This window comes from Manduca sexta, chromosome 14, assembly GCF_014839805.1.
Source record: "Manduca sexta isolate Smith_Timp_Sample1 chromosome 14, JHU_Msex_v1.0, whole genome shotgun sequence".
NCBI classification, from domain to species: Eukaryota; Metazoa; Arthropoda; class Insecta; order Lepidoptera; family Sphingidae; genus Manduca; species Manduca sexta.
Window position 1 is genome coordinate 3,237,327 of NC_051128.1, and position 20,107 is coordinate 3,257,433.

At 35.0% G+C, this 20,107-nt stretch overlaps 2 protein-coding genes across 2 annotated transcripts; both read right to left on the bottom strand.

Moving 5' to 3' along the window:
• Nucleotides 1–16: 16 nt before the first annotated feature.
• Nucleotides 17–6,780, bottom strand: LOC115456378 (4-hydroxyphenylpyruvate dioxygenase). The gene is made up of 9 exons (XM_030185411.2): nt 6,702–6,780; nt 4,359–4,448; nt 3,915–4,019; nt 3,156–3,371; nt 2,727–2,827; nt 2,154–2,258; nt 1,305–1,512; nt 720–959; nt 17–455 (listed from the first exon to the last, which is right to left on the bottom strand). Exons 1-9 carry the CDS (start codon nt 6,702–6,704, stop codon nt 381–383), a joined length of 1,143 nt encoding a protein of 380 aa, XP_030041271.1. The 5' UTR covers nt 6,705–6,780; the 3' UTR covers nt 17–380.
• Nucleotides 6,781–12,090: 5,310 nt separating this feature from the next.
• LOC115440025 (4-hydroxyphenylpyruvate dioxygenase-like) lies at nt 12,091–18,745 on the bottom strand. Its single transcript, XM_030164152.2, has 10 exons — nt 18,696–18,745; nt 16,990–17,088; nt 16,517–16,618; nt 15,549–15,761; nt 14,832–14,932; nt 14,114–14,218; nt 13,848–13,935; nt 13,429–13,551; nt 12,902–13,141; nt 12,091–12,422 (listed from the first exon to the last, which is right to left on the bottom strand). The coding sequence occupies exons 2-10, from the start codon at nt 17,080–17,082 to the stop codon at nt 12,318–12,320; spliced, it is 1,170 nt and encodes a 389-aa protein (XP_030020012.2). The 5' UTR covers nt 17,083–17,088; nt 18,696–18,745; the 3' UTR covers nt 12,091–12,317.
• Nucleotides 18,746–20,107: the final 1,362 nt, after the last annotated feature.

Here is a 20,107-nt window from a genome sequence, read left to right on the forward strand (position 1 = left end):
AATTTTAAAATATTAATTTCCATCTCAAGTTCTAGTGATCAGGTGCCATAATGAGAGAGTGATTTGTAGTCTATCCAAAACATAAAATATAATTAAAACCCCATTTTGCGACGTATTTTTTTTATTACTTAGGCAAACGAGCAAGCGGTCCGCCTAAGCAGCAGTCCGGTTAGCAGCATGCAACCATGAACTTGGCAATGCCATATAGACACTAAAAAATATGTTCTAAGAGACAAAATATTTTTATGAGTATACATAATACATTTTATTACAGAAAGTAGTTAACAAAATATCTATCTATGAAGCAAGTTAAAATGCTTATTAATATAACAATGCACAACATAAGCTTAACAACTAATAGTGAACTAATACTTAGTTATTTATAAATTGCCACGTTTTCCTTGTTCATATTCTATCGACTCGAACAGCGTCTTGAAGTTGCCGGCTCCGAAACCCTGTAATAGAAATAAAACTTTAGTTTCGTAATTATTTACTAAAATAAATGTCACATCGAAATAAGTTTTCGGATATCATTATTAAGCCTTCGAATCGCCGGTAGTAAAATAAAACTAAAAAAACTGCGAACAAATAAAAAAAAAAGCGGAAGCGTTCGTATCGAAAGCAAAAAAAAACAGACTTTTATCATATTGCCCTGTACTCAACTACGTAAAGGTTTTTACAAGTGTAGAAATCATATATTCGACACAAGCCGCACTTACATTATGATTTCTCCTCTGAATGACCTCCAAGAAGAGCGTGGGCCTGTCCTGTGTGTTCTTAGTGAAGATCTGCAGCAGGTAACCATCATCATCGTAGTCTATGAGGATGTTCAACCGCTCCAGGATGTCCAGGCTCTCGGCCACTTTCACTTTACTGCTTTGAAGGCGTTCGCGTATCAACTTGTAGTACTTTGATGGGATTGAAAGGAACTCTACACCGCGTTGACGCAGATTTTCTATCTGAAATTGTTATAAATATTATCAAATTTTAGGTATATAGTTTTGATAAAAGGAATGGGTATCAGAATATGGAACTTAATTCGATCTAATTATTTTTAGGATACATTATCAGCACTTGCTTGGACGTAGCTAACCTCGTTTTTCATCATTTTGGTGGTAATATTAGAAGACTAGATTAGGTAGCAGTAAAATACTGCCGCGACACCCAACACAGCTCTAAGATAGGCTTCAGGCGAGCGGCATGCTCGTCTCGTCATTTAATTGCATTAAAAATATTATCAAAAAATCTTGTTGATCCAATTTTTGAAGTGAAGGAGCTGGTCGTCCCATTCAGTTGATGCTTACAGCAGTAATAATATCCTCGGTGTTGAGGGCGAGGTGCTGCACGCCAGCGCCGCCGTGGTACTCCACGTACTCCTGGATCTGACTCTTCCTCTTGCCGGCCGCGGGCTCATTGATGGGCACTTTCACTGTCTCCTCCCAGTTAGCCATTACCACTGATCGCAGGGCCGAGTACTCAGTGCACACTTGCTTGTCGTCTACTGACCAGAATCTGTGAAGAAAGTAAATGTAACGTATCTGACAATAGTAAAGCACCATGAAAGCGATTTTGTCGAACCTATGCTGGTTTAGGGATAAGTTTGTTTATTTGAAACATATCTAGACAGGTAATTTCAAATTCAGTAAAGGTACAGCCGAGTATACGGTGCATACTTGCTTGTTGTCTACTGACCAGAATCTGTGAAGATAGAAAATGTAACGCGTCTGACATTAAAGCATCATAAATGCGATTTTGCCGAACCTATGCTAGTTGGGGGTAAGCTTGTTAATTTGAAACCAGACAGGTAATTTTCAATTCAGTAAAGGTTCATTAAGGAATGTTTTGAAAGCGTGTATATTTTAATTTATTCCTGGCTACCTAGCGGGGCGACATTTTTTTTTTTCTACTTATTTGGTTAGTAGAAGGAAAAAGAGCACCTATCCGTTGAGTAGATCAAGTGACTGCCCTCACTGGATTGTCTATTGCGACTGCCTTAAAAGAAGCCGAAAATAGAACAAAATGGAAAGATCATACAACCACGAAGGCCTTTCAGAGACACGTTCTTCAATAATGAAGAACACGACCAAGAAGAAGAAGGTGATATAGGCTATATGGTCTTATTTTACTGATAATTGTGACCCAGAATTACGTACCTATGGAATTGCAGACAGCGTTCGTACCACGAGGCAGCTTCTTCCATGCAGTTGTCGGGCTGGTTGCCGACTATATGGTCGATGAAGTTGATCTCCACTTTAGGTCTAGAAAAATGCATAACCAATAGACAATAAGCAGTTGGTACAAATTAATCTAAATCTCAAATACTTGAAAGATTTGCACTGGTATTTTAATAATATCCATATATATGACATTCATAATGATCCCACTGCACCTAATGATAAGTGGAGTAAGGTTCAGATTGAGGGTCGACTGATGAGAGACGACCCCTCACAGGTTGACACTATTATGCTAGCCTGGGCCCTTATTCTGTATGATAGTGTAAACGCGTAACGCGGCCGTGTCACGTTATCTTCGAGAAATGTGCGTGAAATGGTATTCTGTAAGCCAAATTTCTATAGTCCTAAACATGATGCGTTGTGTTCCGTGCTTGTTACACACTGTTAAAATAACGTGCGGGATAGAGAATAAGGCCCCTGTTTGTGGTATCTCAAAGTAGAGGCGGATAAGAGCAGGTGAGAGACGCAATTTATTATTACCCAATTACTTACAAATATTTGTTGATGGGGTCTTTGTTTGAGAGTTCATAACCAGGCAGAAACGCTCCACTGTATTTCGATCTGTCTACCAACGTGTGGGTGTTGCTGCCGTACTGAAAATGATATTTTTACGTTATTCGCCGACTTTGGTTACGTCTTTCAGAATATTGATGGAAAGAAAGATAATGAAGTAGAAATAATATTCCAGCGCTTTAAAAAAGCTTAATCGATTTTATTGCAAGACGGTATTATTAATCTGATTACCATACTACAGTTTTTAATAATTTGGAAATGAAAATAAAAGCAACCAAACTGGAATCAATACATGTAGGCAAGTATAAAAAAAATATATTAAAAGTTTCTTGGAGATTAGCATATCAGCAAGAATACGATATTTATTCTTTTTTAGTATGATAGTATAGGTATACTTTTTTTACATACCGTTTTCAATTTAGCCATCCTGACTACTCCAAACTCATCCCGTTCTTCCCAAAGGTCTTTAACAACAACAGCTCCTTGTTTCTTAGCATACTCTAAGATGAAGTCCAGGTTCTCTACTTGGAATGCGACATCCTTAACAAAGTCTCCGTGGTAGGCAACCTCGTTGGAAAACTCCGTCTCTTCTGGCTCGTATTGTGCTTGGAATACGAATACTATCTGCAAGGGAATAAAGTTGTTACTAAAAGAAAGCGGAGTAGTTTAATTTGGGATTGGAACGGTCTGCTGAGACGAATGTCCCTAGGATTAAAACGGTCACGAATCTCTGACTTTTCTAAAGTTATGTGTGTATATTTTATGAATTATCGCTTCCTTTAACGGTGACCTGCATACCTGAGAAAATTTAGACTCCGGGCTGAGAAAAAAACTCAATATCACTTTGTCAGATCCGGGATTCATACCCGAATGCTGCCCGGGACCTCAGTGCTGTGGTCGTATCAAGCACGCAATACTACACCACCGTGTCAGTCTACTAGAGAGTGAATGTAGAGATAGCAATAAAAAATTTATGTGCGATCAACCATTCATACCTGCTTTGTAGTAAGGGAAATGATATAATTAAAGTAAATTTTCGTAAAATGATGCTCGACTTAGATATTCCCAGAAGCCATATTCACATTCAGATTTTACATAGGTATTATGGTTTGGAATTAATTAATTATATCTCGCATTTAAAATGTGTATTAATTATTTCCGTATTACCTTGTTCATCCTCACGGCATGCGAGGCGATTTTTCTGGAACCTGTTTCCAGTCCGCTGTACGCCAACGGCTCGAACCCGAACCGCGTCACATAATAACTGGCCGCCTAAACAAGTTCCAAATTTAAAAACTTGAACACAGAACGAAAAAAAACTAGGCCATTACAATAAGGATATAAAAAAAAATCGCCTTTAAATAATAAACACGTAATTTGTGAATAATACTTTTAATACTATCTATACTAATATTAGAGAAAAAATTGGTTTGTTTGTAGAGAGTAATCTAAATACTGCTCAATTACACTAATAGGAAACTATAGTGTCCTAAAACAGAATTCTCCGCGACAAAACCTGCGCACAGGAACTAGTAAGAAACAAAAAAACAATTTAATCGACCTTAAAAATACGAATGTCATTTGTAATCTTTATAAAGTTGCGAAACTTACCTGTTTTGCATTTGATACCCAAAATGTTACGTGATCGAAGGCTAGGAACCGGCCGGCTTCTGGTTTCCGTCCCTTATCCGTGTAGGAGGTCTAGAACAATATAAATATCTAGCATTAGAATTTACTAGTGGTAGGTCTCTCATATGTGAGAGTCCGCCTGTGGGTACAACCGCAATGTCTATTTCTGCCGCCAGCAGTGTGTAGTCACTTTTGTGTTCCGGTTTGAAGGACATTTTAACCAGTGTAACTACTGGACATAATGAGACTTAACATCCCATGTCCCGCGATGGCGAGGGCAATGGAATAACAAACATTACTTTAATTCAAGGTGTTGGATGGTGTTTCTACTGTTTATGGGAGGTCGTATCGCTTACCATTAGGCGAACAGCAAGCTCGTCTCGTTAGCAAAGCAATAAAAAATAAAGAATGGTTTTGGTTTGATAAAACATCGAAATGGATTAATTCTTATTGTGGGTAAAGCTATAATAGGTAAGTGTGTATATGGAAATATGGAACCATTTTATCCTAACCAAACAGAGACCATTCAATAACAGAAGTACTATATTATATAAGCGCAAAGAATGTCAAAATACAAGTATGTTAAAAATAGCCGTTTCAAACAAGTTAGCTTTATTTTATAACTTCGTCACAAAGTAACAATTTTGCATATTTCTCAGCGCTACGTTGAGTGAGATATAATTCAGATAAAATTCAAATTTTGATATTCGAACTGACCAGTATTGTTTATGACAACTTGAAATTATAAGTGCTATACAGCTGAGAATTACAGTCTTAGAGCCTACCAGCAAACAGGGTACTTACCTATATTTGATTATGTATATTATTTTGTATGTAAAAAGAAATTCTTCTGTGAAATGACCTATCGACGGAATCGCATAAGTCGGGGCGCGGTAACCCTATTGCACTATCTCTTTCTCACAAACGTAGTCTTATTACCGGTAACACTCGGTGACGTCACAGTTTGTTTTTACTATTCTTTGACAGTCATCCATCAAATTTCAAAGTTTTATGATTTATTTACTATTGCCTGGATTTTGACGTACGTTTTTGATAAACGTATTTAAAAAATAGTCACCCACCCTATTTACAAGTTTGATGAAATTACATTAGCTTTGTCTGGGTGTCATAAAAAGCTGTATAAAATCTAAATCTAATAGATCATTAAAAAAATAGGGTAACTAAGGATTTATAGCTGGAGTATACTATTCATTGACGATCAATAATTATTAGATACTATATGTTGCACGCGACTTAGCCCGTGCGGAAAGTATTTCTCGCTGTAAGTCCCTAAAACACTGGCGATTTATAGCGCTATACGAACACTATCGCCATCTATTTTTAAAAAAATAAAAATATCCTATTATATCACCCATCCCGCATAGGAGCAAATTACCGGGATAAAAAGCCTTTGTGTTAATTCAGGACATGGTCTACCTATGTCAAATTTCATCCAATTACGTTCAGCTGTCGCTGCGTTTATTAACAAACATCCGCTATAATAATATTACATAGTAAATAAGATTCAATATCTTATAAATTACAAAGCTATTTAATGCGATTCCGTGACCTAAATACACTCAATTGTTCAAACCTATTTAATTATATCTTTGGATTGAGTAATTGGAAATTGTCACGCTGGACCAATTTATGTTACCACTAGTAATTAAATTAGAAATAATTAACAATTATACTATCGTAATTAATTACTTGATTGAAGATCGCTTTCAATGGCAGTGGATAAACTCTTAGAGGATGAGAATGAAGTGTGATGCGGATTCAGTTCCCGCAACGAGACAACATTGACGGCATTCTGAATTTTTTGTCCCGGTTTGGGTTGGGGCCAAGTTCTTCATTAGTAATAATACTCTCGGTGCCTATATGACGCTTTTTACGACGATGTGTATTAATTAACAATAGTGTTAATTTATGGCATATCGGAGAAAGAAGATGCCTTCAGGAGACTTCAGTCAAGAAATTACTGGCTGTATATAATAAAATATATATTTAAAAAGTTAGTTGAAATACAAAAACATTGTGTTCCATCGCTAAAAAGTTTTGTATTTATTAATTCAATCCCATTTTATCTTATAAGGGATAAATAAATCAAAATTATTCCGACGTCCAATCATTTTGTAAATGGCCTCCTGACTGCTGTCAGTGGCGTCGACAATCCAAAAATACACGTCGTATTAATAACTTCCTTCTTTATTTGATGTCGGTTAAAATAATTTCCTTAGCATGCAGTTGTCAATTGTTTATGAATGAAATTGTTTACAAAATCACTTTGTTGTATATTTTTTATATAATTATTTAAGTACTCACCATTGTCACAATTTCAAACAAAGATACACTAGCTGTTGCGTATTTACTTAGAACTGAAACGATACTTGTGCGCGATCGATTTTATATACAAACCAGAAATGCGGGATCTATAAGCGTTTCGAGAAAACAAGTCAGTAAAGTTGTGTCCACATAAGCTCACGCTTTTTGTCCGCGTAGGGGTAGATAGAGAGGTATATAGTCCTCTACACTTCGTGGGATGAAATGAGATTCGTTATGTACTTTGTACTCATTATCTCATAATACCCTAGTATTAAAGAAAAAGGCTACACGTAAGTTCGTCATAGATCTAGGCAAAGTTAAATCTAGACTGGAGCTTTAAATAAGTCTGGGCAATCTGGGTTTGGCCAGATAACATTAGCTATGAAAGTTTATTGAAAAACAATGATCTATTCTATTTTTCTTCTGCAATTTCTGATATAGTTTAAATCTTCGCGAAAATCTCATTGTTCCGATTCGATATCGCACCATCAATATCTTGTGAATTCTCGATGTTGCGACTTTAATTTCACACAAATTACTAACCTGGATACAGGCGGTATCATCCTAGGCACACAGAAAATATTATAAACAAGATATATAGATATATTTTTTATTGCGTTTGAATGACGAGACGAGCTTGCCGTTCGCCGGATGGTAAGCGATACGACCGCCCATAAACAGTAGAAACACCATCCAACACCTTGAATTACAAAGAATTGTTTTGTATTCCACTGCGCTCGCCATACTGAGACATGAGATATTAAGCCTTATTATGTCCAGTAGTAACGTATAAAAAGATAGCTCTTCTTCCCCTTAGAAATTTATCGACAAGATACAACATTCAACACTCTACTTCCCATCAGGGCCCTTATTCTGTATGATAGTGTAAACGCGTAACGCGGCCGTGTCATGTTATCTTCGAGAAATGTGTGTGGAATGGTATTCTGTAAGCCAAATTTCTATAGTCCTAAACATGATGTGTTGTGTTACGTGCTGGATACGCACTGTTAAAATAACGTGCGGGATAGAGAATAAGGCCCCAGGTGCAGTTATTAAGAACACGATGCATAGGTACTCAAATATCGAAACTACGCTTCAGTTATAATACATATTTAGTTTGTGATGGACACAACTTTAGTTTTCCAAGCTGACGCCACGACGTCGTCGTCGCTTATTCAAGAACCAAGCCTCCCTCGCACAGTGGCGCGATAACTAGAAACTTTGGGCAAATATGGATTCATGCCGTATCATGCTTGTCTGTGATAAGCGAAGTTGCTATCAATATCGAATGATATATATAAATATCTATTGTAAGTAAAAGAAGGGAGATCATAAGTATTTTCTAAGGTAATAAATTAATAGTAAATAAAATATTTAAAGCCCTATTAATAATAATCGCTGTAACCTCTGTTTTCATTATAGTATATTGTGTCACATCTTTTGTGATTCAATAATACTCAACATAGCATGGTAAAGCACTGAATAACTATTACAGAATTCGTATTAGGGAATAGAAAATTCGACATTTAAACTTAGAAACTAGAGATAGAGAACTGTGACGCATTACTTATTTACACTTCTACATAGAAGTAGTATGATTGTGATGTTTTATCGAAGAAGAAGTGTTTAAAATTTTATTAATATGATTAAAGTACGGTTTAATTACTTTTTAAATCAATAAAATATCTGGTATCTAGATACTTCGTTTATTCGTTTAGTCGAAGCATTTAACTGTGAACCGGGAAATAGCAGCCATCAATCCCTGATCAGACAAAACTGTGTGATTTTTTAACACGCTTTAGACAAGGAAAGAATGGTCCTGAGCAGCTGACTGCTTGTATAGACTAAGTTTTTTTTCTTTTACATGTGTAAAAAAGCGTATTTATCGACCACTTACACCACATTTTATAGAAATAAAGCCAAAAGTTAGTAGTATCATTTTCAGTACATTCCAACAGTAAATCCTAATGTACTTAATAAAACGCGCAACAAAAACATCAAATAATAATCGTAGCACAAAATTTGTCCATAAATTTGAGTGTGCGCACTGTGCACCACCTGATAAACAATATGTAAATGTTGTCTACATTAAAAACTGGATTGTATCGGCTACCAAAGCACAGAGGCGGGGAAGCGTAGCGTCACACTCTTGACCTACTGTTACAACTTTTCTTACGTCCGTGGTATTGACATTACATGGCTTATAGTACAGAAATTACTTGTAAGTGGATACTAATATCCATAAATGTCTACAGAATATACATAAAATCAGTTTTTTCAGTGTAAGGATAATATGTTTTATAAACGTTCTTATGGAGAGCTCTGTAATCCTTACAAAAGGAATCCTGTAATTGAAAACAATAATATTTTTGTTAAGCATTTGTTTTGAAAACATATATTGAATTATGTTAATAATGCACGGAAATGCATAGTCGCAACTCGCAGCTCGCAGCTTAGGCGCTGTTCAGACGTCATGTCATTGCTTGTGCGTTTATAGATTTTACATCTATATGGATAAAGTAATACTTTTATAGATATGCGTTATAAGCACTTTAGCAGCTTTCTCGATTGTTAAACACAATTCTCACGTGTTCTAAATTTAAAATAATAACTTAAATATGTAATTTTCCAAAAACAAATATTATATTTTTAAGTACCTTTATCGTTGTTATTTTCCTTGAAAAAAATAGCTTACAAAAAAAACTATTTTGATATTGACACCAAAAACAATTTCTTTTTCGATAGTTCTTTTTTCAAAATATCCTTTTCTACGAAATGATTTCTTAGGAAATAAGGGCATTCGATATTCAAAATATTTCATCACATTTGTAGTAAGCTGTCTCCACCCCACGTCAGTCTTTCCACAGGTCCGGTACGAGGCGGTCGACTGGTAACGTTACAAAATGTTGTGCAATAATTGGACACGAGAATATTCCATGACATTTAAAACCTTGGATATTATTGCCATTTATGCTTAAAACTATAAAAAATGGTTAGCTAATGTCAAAAATTTACTTAGAAAGAAGTACCTAAAATATTTTTGGCGTTATTAGATTTATTCCACAATGTCCGATGGCATAGCCGCTACATAATGTAGAGTTTACTTAGAAAACATCCTAAATTTTTGACGTAACTGTTGAATAACATGTTGTAGATTTAGAAGTTATGATCTTAAACATCATCATCAGCTACAAAAAGTCCACTACTGAACATAGGCCTCCCCCAAAGATTTCCAGACGGATGTGTCGAAAGCGGCCTGCATCCAACGTGTTCCTGCGACCTTTGTCAAATCGTCTGTCCACCATGCTGGTGGACATCTAACGCTACACTTGCCGGTTAATCTTAAACGTTCAAAACTAAATAACATGACCGCAGACGAACAAGTCGCTCGCCTGATATTAAGTGACTTTACTGCACTAATAATACTGACCCAGAATGTAGGTACATTTTATGTCCAGTAATTACACCAGTATTCACAAACATTACTTAGCTAAATACGAAGCAATGCTGTGATAATAAGCCTGTTTAATGTTTTTGGCATGAATGCTTCGCAGTGTGCATTCGGGCACTATGATTGGCTTATATAGAGATACAACTTTACATCAATTGGCTAGCAGATATACTGAACAAAGGAAAAACAAAACTATGAAATTGCCGACACTCTGCGATCTTTGTGTCCTCATAGTATTATATTTTGTGAATACGGGTGGTACTCTCGGCAAAAATAAATCAAGCAGGACTGTACTGATAGATAAACATTTTCTTATGGTAGCAGACTTCTTGCTATTATATTCTCTACCAGGTTTCGATCATGACAGTATTTTCGCCTGTGTGATACCGTCTGGAAATAATAGTCCCATTATGTACTTTTCTGGGAATAGTCTAGTGTGTTGTATGTGTTTATCCAAGCTATAGTCTATCCCTGTGCCAAATTTCATTCAAATCCGTTCAGCGATTTTTGCGTTTCATTCTAACAAACATCTGAACATTCATATTTTCACAAAATTTTCTATTATTTATTAATATCTACAAAATTTAAGGAATATTTTTAGGTAGGCATATTTCACAATATTTGTAAAAGTAGGACAATAGGAATTGTATTATAGGGTCTTTTTGCCACATCAGCGTTAGTTTGAGTTTCTAAACGAAGTCTTATAAATCTTGAACAGACGTAAACAACTTTATAAAACGCCATTGATTTTAATACGCACTTCTTTTTATGCATACCAGCCCTACGTATTCATAGAACTGCGAAACAAACCTACAAACAACGTTTTACAACCTTGTTTATGACATTTAAATGTATATAAGCAATGCGCAAACTCTGTCAACAAGTTGAGAGTAGCTAAAGTTGTTGAAGAGAGCAATAATGCTACGCGATACCTTAATTGACTTCTTGTCTTCTAATGTGAAATCGCTGAAGTCTTAAGTTCGATTCATAGAACAATCTTTGAGTTTTAACACGAAAAGACGCTGCTTGAGAAACGTTTTACGGATAATTATGAGCGACTCTTCTTGCGTTGTAGAATCTCGTTGAACTGTGTCTAGTTCTTGTGCCTACCCAATAGAAAAAGCTAGAATATTATTCTAATGATGTGGCGTTGGAATTAGAGAGAAGAGTTGGTAGGGCTCGACCTGGACATTACAATATCAAATGCTCTGTTTGTCCTGAGAAAAAACGCCTTATCCTTACTCCTTACCACCACTGGGGGGTGATGTTGGTTTCAACAGTCTTACGGCCCAATGTCGACACTCGGAAATCATCATCTGAGCGAGTATTGGACCGACTCCTAAACCCTATGTAGCTACCTACCCTTACACCGGTATATCAACCAAAGCCTACTGCGGCCTTCTTCGACGCATACGGGACGACCCCAAAGTATTTCTGCGCTAAGATAGATACGCGGGACAATGTCAAATGTCCGACATTCAAAATCTCAGAACAAGAACAAGCAAAATAAAGGAAAGTCAAGATGATAGCAAAACTGACGCAGTGCATGAGAAGATTAATAAAAGGGGATGCAAAGAGAGACCTATCAAAAATGGAAAACGGGAAGCTGTCTCTGTATATCACTATTATAATCAGGGATGGTAATATTTTAGTTGTTAAGCCTTTCATTTAACCTTTACAAACATTTAATTTGCAATGGAAAATAAACATTCTAATAACTTGTCTCGGTCATGGGCGTTGGAGAAACATATTCAGAAATGCAATTTTCTGGGTTAGGCAGCAGGTTTGCGTATCTTTTTCGGCCTTTAGGTCATGGTGACAGGAATTGTAAAATGATAAAAAGCGTGATAAGCCTGTCACTGACGCATATGGAGCTATTTTCGTAACAGACCTTTTGGGTATCTACTCTTTTCTTGGCTAGATAAATCAAACATAATATATGTAACATATTTATAATACAATACTAATTAGTATTAAGTATATTATATTTTATGAAGATTAGTGTTATTATAAAACGAGTTTTAACAGAATATTTAACATGAAAATCCAATTCCAAGAATACACTTTCTTGTTTGGCGTAATTTCAATTTTCATCTTAATTACAATGTTATCTTTAATTACATTTGTATTCCTTATCATTGATATAAACATTAGAAACAGAAGAACTAGGCGGCTTCAGTTTTCTCTTCTTCTTTTACATTTTTCTCCTTTGTACTTTCCAAACGTTCGATTGCTTCAAACACCCATTTGTAATTCATAGCTCCAAATCCCTGTAATACAATAAAAACAATTATAGTTCATTTGAAGCCTATTTTATAACTAAGTTAGTGTTACCCGGCAGTTGACGTATAAAACGGTTAATTCTCAATGCACTTTTCCGTTTACCATTTATTTGGGAGCTAGACTTTTGTATTTGGTCGCCCTATATTATATTCGACGATTCAAGTTTGAGTTACACCGCCTAATTCACTGCCTTCTAAATCGTTTTCAAAACTTTTTTATTCGTTTCCCACAAATCGTCTTTTTGGGTTAGGTCACCTTAGTTCTAAGTGTGCGATAGGTACCTATTAATTTTTTACGTAATAGGAGGAGCTCCATTTGATTAATTTACTAAGGAACCTTCACGATGTAGTTAAGTCAGTGAAAATATGTTATTGATTTATTTATTTATTTATTTGGACAAACAGTAGTTGTTACATTGTAGCATGGATACTAAAAATCGTTACAAAAAATATAATTGATAACTCACTCTATGATTCCTCCTCTGCAATATCTCTATAAACAGCGTGGGTCGTGGCTGCACGTGTTTTGTAAACGCCTGCAGCATATACCCTCTTTCATCGAAGTCTATTAGCACGTTCTGCTGCTGAAGCTCGTCGATGCTCTCAGCGACGTGCAACGAGCTATCTGCTAGCTTCTCTCGGATTAGCTCGTAGTACGTCGGAGGCCAAGTTAGTATGTCGGCCCCGCGGGCTTTGAGGTCGCGCATCTAGATCAATTTCAATTATGTTAGTCTTCTGCCTTCTCTCTAGTTTATTTTGGGAATCCATTTAAAAACAATTAAAGGATGACGTAGATATTTTGTTTGTAATTACTTTATTAAAGTGCTTGATGGTTGTATTTTTTATATCACCTTAAATATAAAACAAATTTCTAGTCTCAATGAGCTAAGGACACAATACAACTTATCTACTTATGTATGAAAATGTAGACCAGGCCTGTAGCTAAACATAGTTTGTAGTTAGATGGTTGTATAATAATAAGGAAAGTACTCACGGTTGATACGATGTCATCAGTGTAAAACGCAACGTGTTCCACTCCAGAGGAACCGAGCGCCTTTACGAACTCTGACGCTTTGCTGGTTGGACGCAAGCCTTTTGCGGATTCATTCAAAGACAACTGATAAAATAAAACAAGAGCCTATTAGATTTTTGTTATGGAGTAGAAGAACGGGCACAACATGGGATTAAATAATTATAATATTCATACCGTGCTAATTGAACTATTTTATTATTTAAATAGTACCTATATGCAGCGAACGTATTTTACGGTTTATCTAAAATAACAACTAAAATACGTAGGGCTTGATTATATTATTGTATTAATAAAATAAAAAAATAGTCTTATGAGTTATGACTTATAATATAAATGGTATTATAATCTGTTATCAGACCTGTCAAATCCAAAATACTTACTAGAACGGTCTCATCTTCATTAATAACGGATGCGGAGTTGATGCAGGAGTACGGCACTAGATCGTGTTTGTAGTCAACGCACCAGAATCTACAACATACAACTTTTATACACAAACAGGTAACTTGAAAATCGCTGCACCTGTTTAAAATTAATAGCAATATTACTCAGAGCTGCGATTAAAGTCCTATGAAACACCTCAAGGCGTTGCGCAAATTTCAGCCTGTTAAGCATTTTGAAATCCTAAACTTTCATGTTTACGATTTACCTGTGCATATTGAGATTCTTTTCGTACCAAGAAGCAGAATCTTCGAGAGTTCCGTCGGCCATGTTGCCTTCAACGTGGTCAATGAACATTAAATTCGTGGCTGGCCTGCAATAGAGGGGGAAGGGAATAAGAAGTTACCAAATAGAAAATATAGACTATACAATATGTATTTATCTCTAAAATTGTAGAATAAAATAAATAGCAAGTAAGAACAAGGCCTAAATCTTTTTAGGAGGTAATATAGGAGACACGTGCTGAGCTGTGGGCAGTATATTATATAGAGCTGGTGCTATTATTACCTATAAGGACAAGGACATCATTTAACTAAGGGTAATTCGAAAGTAGCTAAAGCCATAGATAGTATCACAGAAAACCAACGTCAAGTGACATCTTCCTGAACTGTCTTGTTCTCGTTCATATGGAAACTGGTATTTCTAAAGGTCATGGATAATTGGTCCTTTAAGTGTAGAGTGAAGAAGCAATTAGCAAGCCGAAATAATTGGACGGATCGTCTAGGGATATTTTCGTCCTTTGCTGGTTGATATTTGGCATTCACTTCACGTAACACGTAATGAAATCGCTTTCCCGAATCCTCAAGCTTGCCGTTGAGGCTGGCCGGAATTATTGTTTTAGTCTCGATCATTTTTATATGCTTTTTCTATCATTTAACTAAGTTGCCTACTCGTGCAGGTGGTATATGCTATGAATAATTACTTACAGCAGTCCGTTAAAAGGATCTTCTTCTGAAGGCTGGTATCCTGGCAGAAAGATTCCGTTATATTTGCTTCGGTCGATGAGAGTATGCGTGTTGTCGCCATACTGAGAAAAAATAAATTGGTACCGAGACTAAAAGTACAGACAGTAAATTGGTACTTAATGTATAATATTTTGATATTATTTAAGTTTTCCGAAAAGTAGGTGCTCTAATTGCAACTTTATCTATTCCTTAATTAAGTGTTATAGTTCAATATATCGCCGATGGGATATTAGTATACGTCCACAACCACAGTATGTACATAGGGATTTAAACCCACCATAGCGGTCCACTTAAGTATTTTGCGTTGTGGGATAAGCCTGTGTAGTGTGTATATAAGAATTCAAATAGGCGTAATGGTATCGAGTGGTGACGAGAAACCATCTCTTATCTGTCGACACTCTATCTGAACCCTGTTCTACTTATAGTCAGATGCACTAGGGTAATTTTGCCGTACCCATCTATACTAATATATAAAGCTGAAGAGTTTGTTTGTACAAACGCGCTAATCTCAGGAACGAATAAACAAAATTTGATTTATTCTTCATTAAAAGGAAGCTACATTACCCCTGAGTGCTTTGGCTACCTTTTATCCCGGAAAAACATTTTTGTGCGGTCGGAGCGGGCAAAAGCTGGTATCAAAATAAAAATATGTATATTTTAGGTGTAAAGACCCCTTACCGTCCGTAGAACAGCGTATCTAACAACGCCATCATCATCTTTTTCCTCAGTAATATTTTTGACTACTTCAGCGCCTCCCGCTTTAGCTCTTGAAACTAGTCCATCTAGATCATTGACTTCAAAAGCGACGTCCTTCACGAAGTCTCCATGCGCTGCCAAGTCTACTGATATCTCGCCATCTTCTTTCGTTGGTGATTCGAATATTATTGTAATCTATAAAAAGTAAGTCACAAATATTTCACAACTTCTGAGTTAATGCTACTCGTCACATAAATGTATAGGCCGATTAATTACAATTCACACTTTAATCCATGCCCCCAAATAAATGGTAATAAACTAAGTACTATCTATAGCTGTTTAAAACGATAACTCCCAAATAAAATTTATTTGAATATTGTGAAACAGGCTCTTAATGAAAGAGCTATAAGTAATGTAAACAATAGTGAGTGAAATATGATTTCTTCAACTAAGTCGCGTCAGATACTTTGTCTAGACTGCACTGGCTCGATTGCAATGATACTTATCACTGTTTCAGAAGACCATAGGTTTATTTATTTGTTTTTGTACTCGAGCCTAATAAATCCGTATATTTTTCGTTCTCAATATTTTCTGTTTCAAAGTAGACAACGCACTTACAATTTTTTCGCCATTTATAGCAGTATTTGTTAATCTTATGCATTACACACTGATACTCTTCTACCACTAAGCTATAAGCTAAACGATAGTTACTTACCGCCATTTTCGATAAACGATCCCAAACCATTTTTTCTATCTATTTCGACCAATCAGAACAGTTTATTTGACATACTTACAAGTGAGTTATTTTGATTGGCTCATTCTCGGAATCGTATTGAAGATTGAGATTGGAATCGTCTATTAAAACCGGCTGATAAAAACCAAGAGTAAACAACGCAAAGATCTCTCGAGAGTCATTATTATCAGTCTGTTTAGATAGATTAAAGAGTTACCTTGTTTGATCTGACGGCGTAGGAAACCACGGGCCTGCTCTCTGACGCCTCTCGTACTGCTAGAGGCTTGAAACCGAATCTCGTCACGAAATAGCTGGATGCCTAAAATAAATGCTATGTTGTTATTTTAATTTTACAAGTAACACGTAATATAGAACCTTAGGGTAATTTAACTAACTCGCGTTTTTTCTGACTGAAGCTACATTTAGCTTTATTTAAGATGAAGATGATAAGTCAAAACCAATGGTTTGATAAAAATTGTATGGATAAAGTGTATAGGCAATAATATATCTAATACACATGTACTTCAATTTGGCACTATTTCTATGAAGGCTGTTGGAACTCAAATTCCTGTACTGTTTGCTCAGATTTTATTTGGCTTAATAATAATATTAATTATTTCGATGTGTTCAGCACTTAGCAACAATAATAGATTAATTATTGCAGATAATAAAATTATCAGGATTACTTACGGTTTTTGCGTTCGCTACCCAAAATACTAAGTGATCGAAGTTCAACACTTTTCCTTCGTATCTTTTTTGAGCTTTATTTTTACTATTTGTCATTTTGCTCTGAAATTAAGAAAGGCTGTTTAATACTTCTGTATGGGGTTGAATATCTTTTATTTATTTATAATATTTTTACTAATTTTTAGAGATAATGATTTCTTATGTTTACGCGAATGTTAGACATTTAAATAAAACTATTTTGCGGATTTTATCAAGGTATTTATATTATAATTTTCTCCCGACGTTTCGAAGACTGCATCCAGACCAGGCAGGATCCGCACCACAGGAAAAACCGCGATAAAATCCGTAAATTAGTTTTATTAAGTATATATTTAAAGTACAATTTGTGTTCTCTAACACGTACTTCTTATAATAAAAGAAACTAGTGGACGGTGCCTTTATTTATACGTTTGGAATTATGCACTGCCATATAATTGAGAGGTGAATGCTATAACGATTAAGAATTTAAATTGCAGTTCGCAAGATCATGGCAAATAGATTAAGCCTATTTAAGGGATCGAGAACTTTTTTTTCTGAAATATAAATTGAAGGCACAATGAAGTTTGTGACGTAAGTATATAGGTAAATAATGTATATAGATTGTAGGTGATATAATATTAAAAATATCACCATAAACAGGCATAATATGTCAATATTATGATTAATTCATATTTACAAATTAAAATTATTCACATTATTAATTTTATCAAAATAGGTGTATTTATGACATAGCTTCGACAAATAACGCAAACTTAAAAAGAAAATTAAAAATATTAACTATTCATATAAAATTCGAAGGTCAATACTCATATTCAGGTTCTTAATAAAATTTGAGTATTACGCACTGTACTTGTAGTTTTAAAGAGCCTCATTTGAAATCAATGGTATACGTGAACTGCATACGAAATGACTTTGTATTTGATATTGCAATAACTCCATGTACTAGAATTCCTTGGCAGCAAACAATCTTATAATTCAGTGATTTATTTCTTACTATTTTATAAGTGTGTGTAAACAAACAAAATAACAGACAATCTCTATAATTGTTTTGGTATATATATATTTTGAAAATACTGTTGTCTCTACCAGTGGGGAAGGATCCATATAATCTGTTGCGAGCCTCCCTTTCGTTTGTATAAAATTTAATTATCATTAAGGCGATTTGAAGACCACATTTATGCATATTAGTACCTATATGTTGTGTCTGGTTCCCTTTTGGAAAATTGCACCGTTCGCCACTGGTCTCTACATAAAATATTTTAATGAAAATAATATCTCATTTCGTTTTCGCAATATATTGGTTGATAAGCAATGTAGAAAAAGGAACAAAATCGTCTCATCTCCAACGCTAATCATTTGGGGTTAGTTTATGTAGGAAATTAAGTAGAGAGGCGGTCCAGCTGCCGAGATGATTGATGATTAGAATATAAGTTTGTGAATATATAGTATTCAAGGAATGAAAAGTAATACATAAACTAATAAAGTATCTACTTGTTTTTTTAATTATTTGTAATTGGCTGGCTTAAATTTCGAACACAGATTACCTCGTTCGAAATTTGAACAAAATATTAAATCAAAAGAGGGTATATATTATTCTTTTTATATTTCCTTGTGTGCATAAAGGTGTGTAATATAACATTTAGATGATGTTATAATATAAAAATACTTACAATAAATTCACGAACAAATCACACAGAGAACTGATGTAAAATCACAGTTTTTTTATAAACACAGTCCTATTTATAAGGTAAAAGATGCTATCAGTACACGATTAACATGTCACCATCTTTATTAATATTAAAAAATATTAATCAACGTTTTGAATTATAGTTTGTTTATATTTTAAAATTATTGAATAGGCCTTATGACGATGTGATAGAGTTAATTTTTCAACGAATTGGTAATTTACCGTTTGGGGTCAGATGGCTTTGATAAGAGATGTTATCTTTATCAAAACATTCAACGTATCGAAGATGTTGAAATTGTTCCGCTTAATTATTGCGTTTTGGGCAAGGTTTTGATTTACATTATGTTCGCCTCGTTAGATGCAATAAAATTAGTTAATCGTTTTATTTTACATTAATTCGCTTTTATTTAGATCGTGGTTATATTTATTGTTAATAAACGTAAATACGACTGCGTGTAGGCACGACATGCAATCAGTCCGTTGTAGTCCACTGTTGGACATAGGCCTGTACATACTGTACTGACAATGTTGCTACAAAATAAAGTTTTCTCTAAATTACGCATATTACAGCTCCATTTATTACTAAAAGGCGAAAAATAAATCCGAGGCAAGCTTCTGGATGACTCGATAACAATGTTGGCTAACGCTGTTACAGATCTATTGCAAAAAGTAACGTCTACACTGTACACTAGCGGTATATTAATAATTCTATACACGTTCAGAAGTTTTGAAGTGAAACTTCTTTAGAATCTTTGTGATTTGAAACTCGATGAACCGCAAATGCGTCTCGATATTTGAAAAAGGAACAGCGTTCAACCAGCCAGCATTACATTTTGCATTTTATTCTTTTTAGTATTTGTTTAATACGTGTGTTTGCGCCTGCGTATTACAAAGCTCTAGTATAAAGCAAGCGTTTTGTATAATTTGTGTATTTTTGTTATGTGAATAATTTAATCTCACTAATACATTATTTTTGCATGTATGTTTCAGTATTTTGTAAAAATAATATACCTTACATTTGTCCCAATGCTCCCGACACTATAGGTATATATCCATCTTAATCTCTCGTAGGCTATTTTCCTTTATTAAGTTTCTCTTTTGTCGTGTGTGAATTGCACGACCTTTTTTTTTCAAATGACTATACAAGTGCTATAATATTTCGCATCAATGATTTTTGTAAACGTGTTTTCACATGAAACGTGTCGGAGGGGGGCGAGTTTTCGCTACTTGATACCTAGTTCGCCCAATATTCAATCGTGACTGTTGAGACGGCTTTGCACTGCTTTCAAAAGTTACTTCTGTAAGTTTTCTAGCTTATCTAAACCTTTGTTAAAACAAACCACAAACTAAAGGCGATAAGTAATCATGATGGTAATATCATGTGTAAGTTATTTC

What these genes read in the sequence shown, in the direction of transcription:
- LOC115456378 (XM_030185411.2), bottom strand. An exon ending in GACCCCATCAACAAATATTT is followed by an intron (nt 2,259 to 2,726) that starts GTAAGTAATTGG and finishes GCATTTTTCTAG; the next exon opens with ACCTAAAGTGGAGATCAACT. An exon ending in CGCTGTCTGCAATTCCATAG is followed by an intron (nt 1,513 to 2,153) that starts GTACGTAATTCT and finishes CTTTCTTCACAG; the next exon opens with ATTCTGGTCAGTAGACGACA.
- LOC115440025 (XM_030164152.2), bottom strand. Translation starts at nt 17,082, where the DNA reads ATGACAAATAGTAAAAATAAAGCTCAAAAAAGATACGAAGGAAAAGTG. An exon ending in CTGATGACATCGTATCAACC is followed by an intron (nt 13,142 to 13,428) that starts GTGAGTACTTTC and finishes AAATTGATCTAG; the next exon opens with ATGCGCGACCTCAAAGCCCG. An exon ending in TGCAGAGGAGGAATCATAGA is followed by an intron (nt 12,423 to 12,901) that starts GTGAGTTATCAA and finishes ATTGTATTACAG; the next exon opens with GGATTTGGAGCTATGAATTA.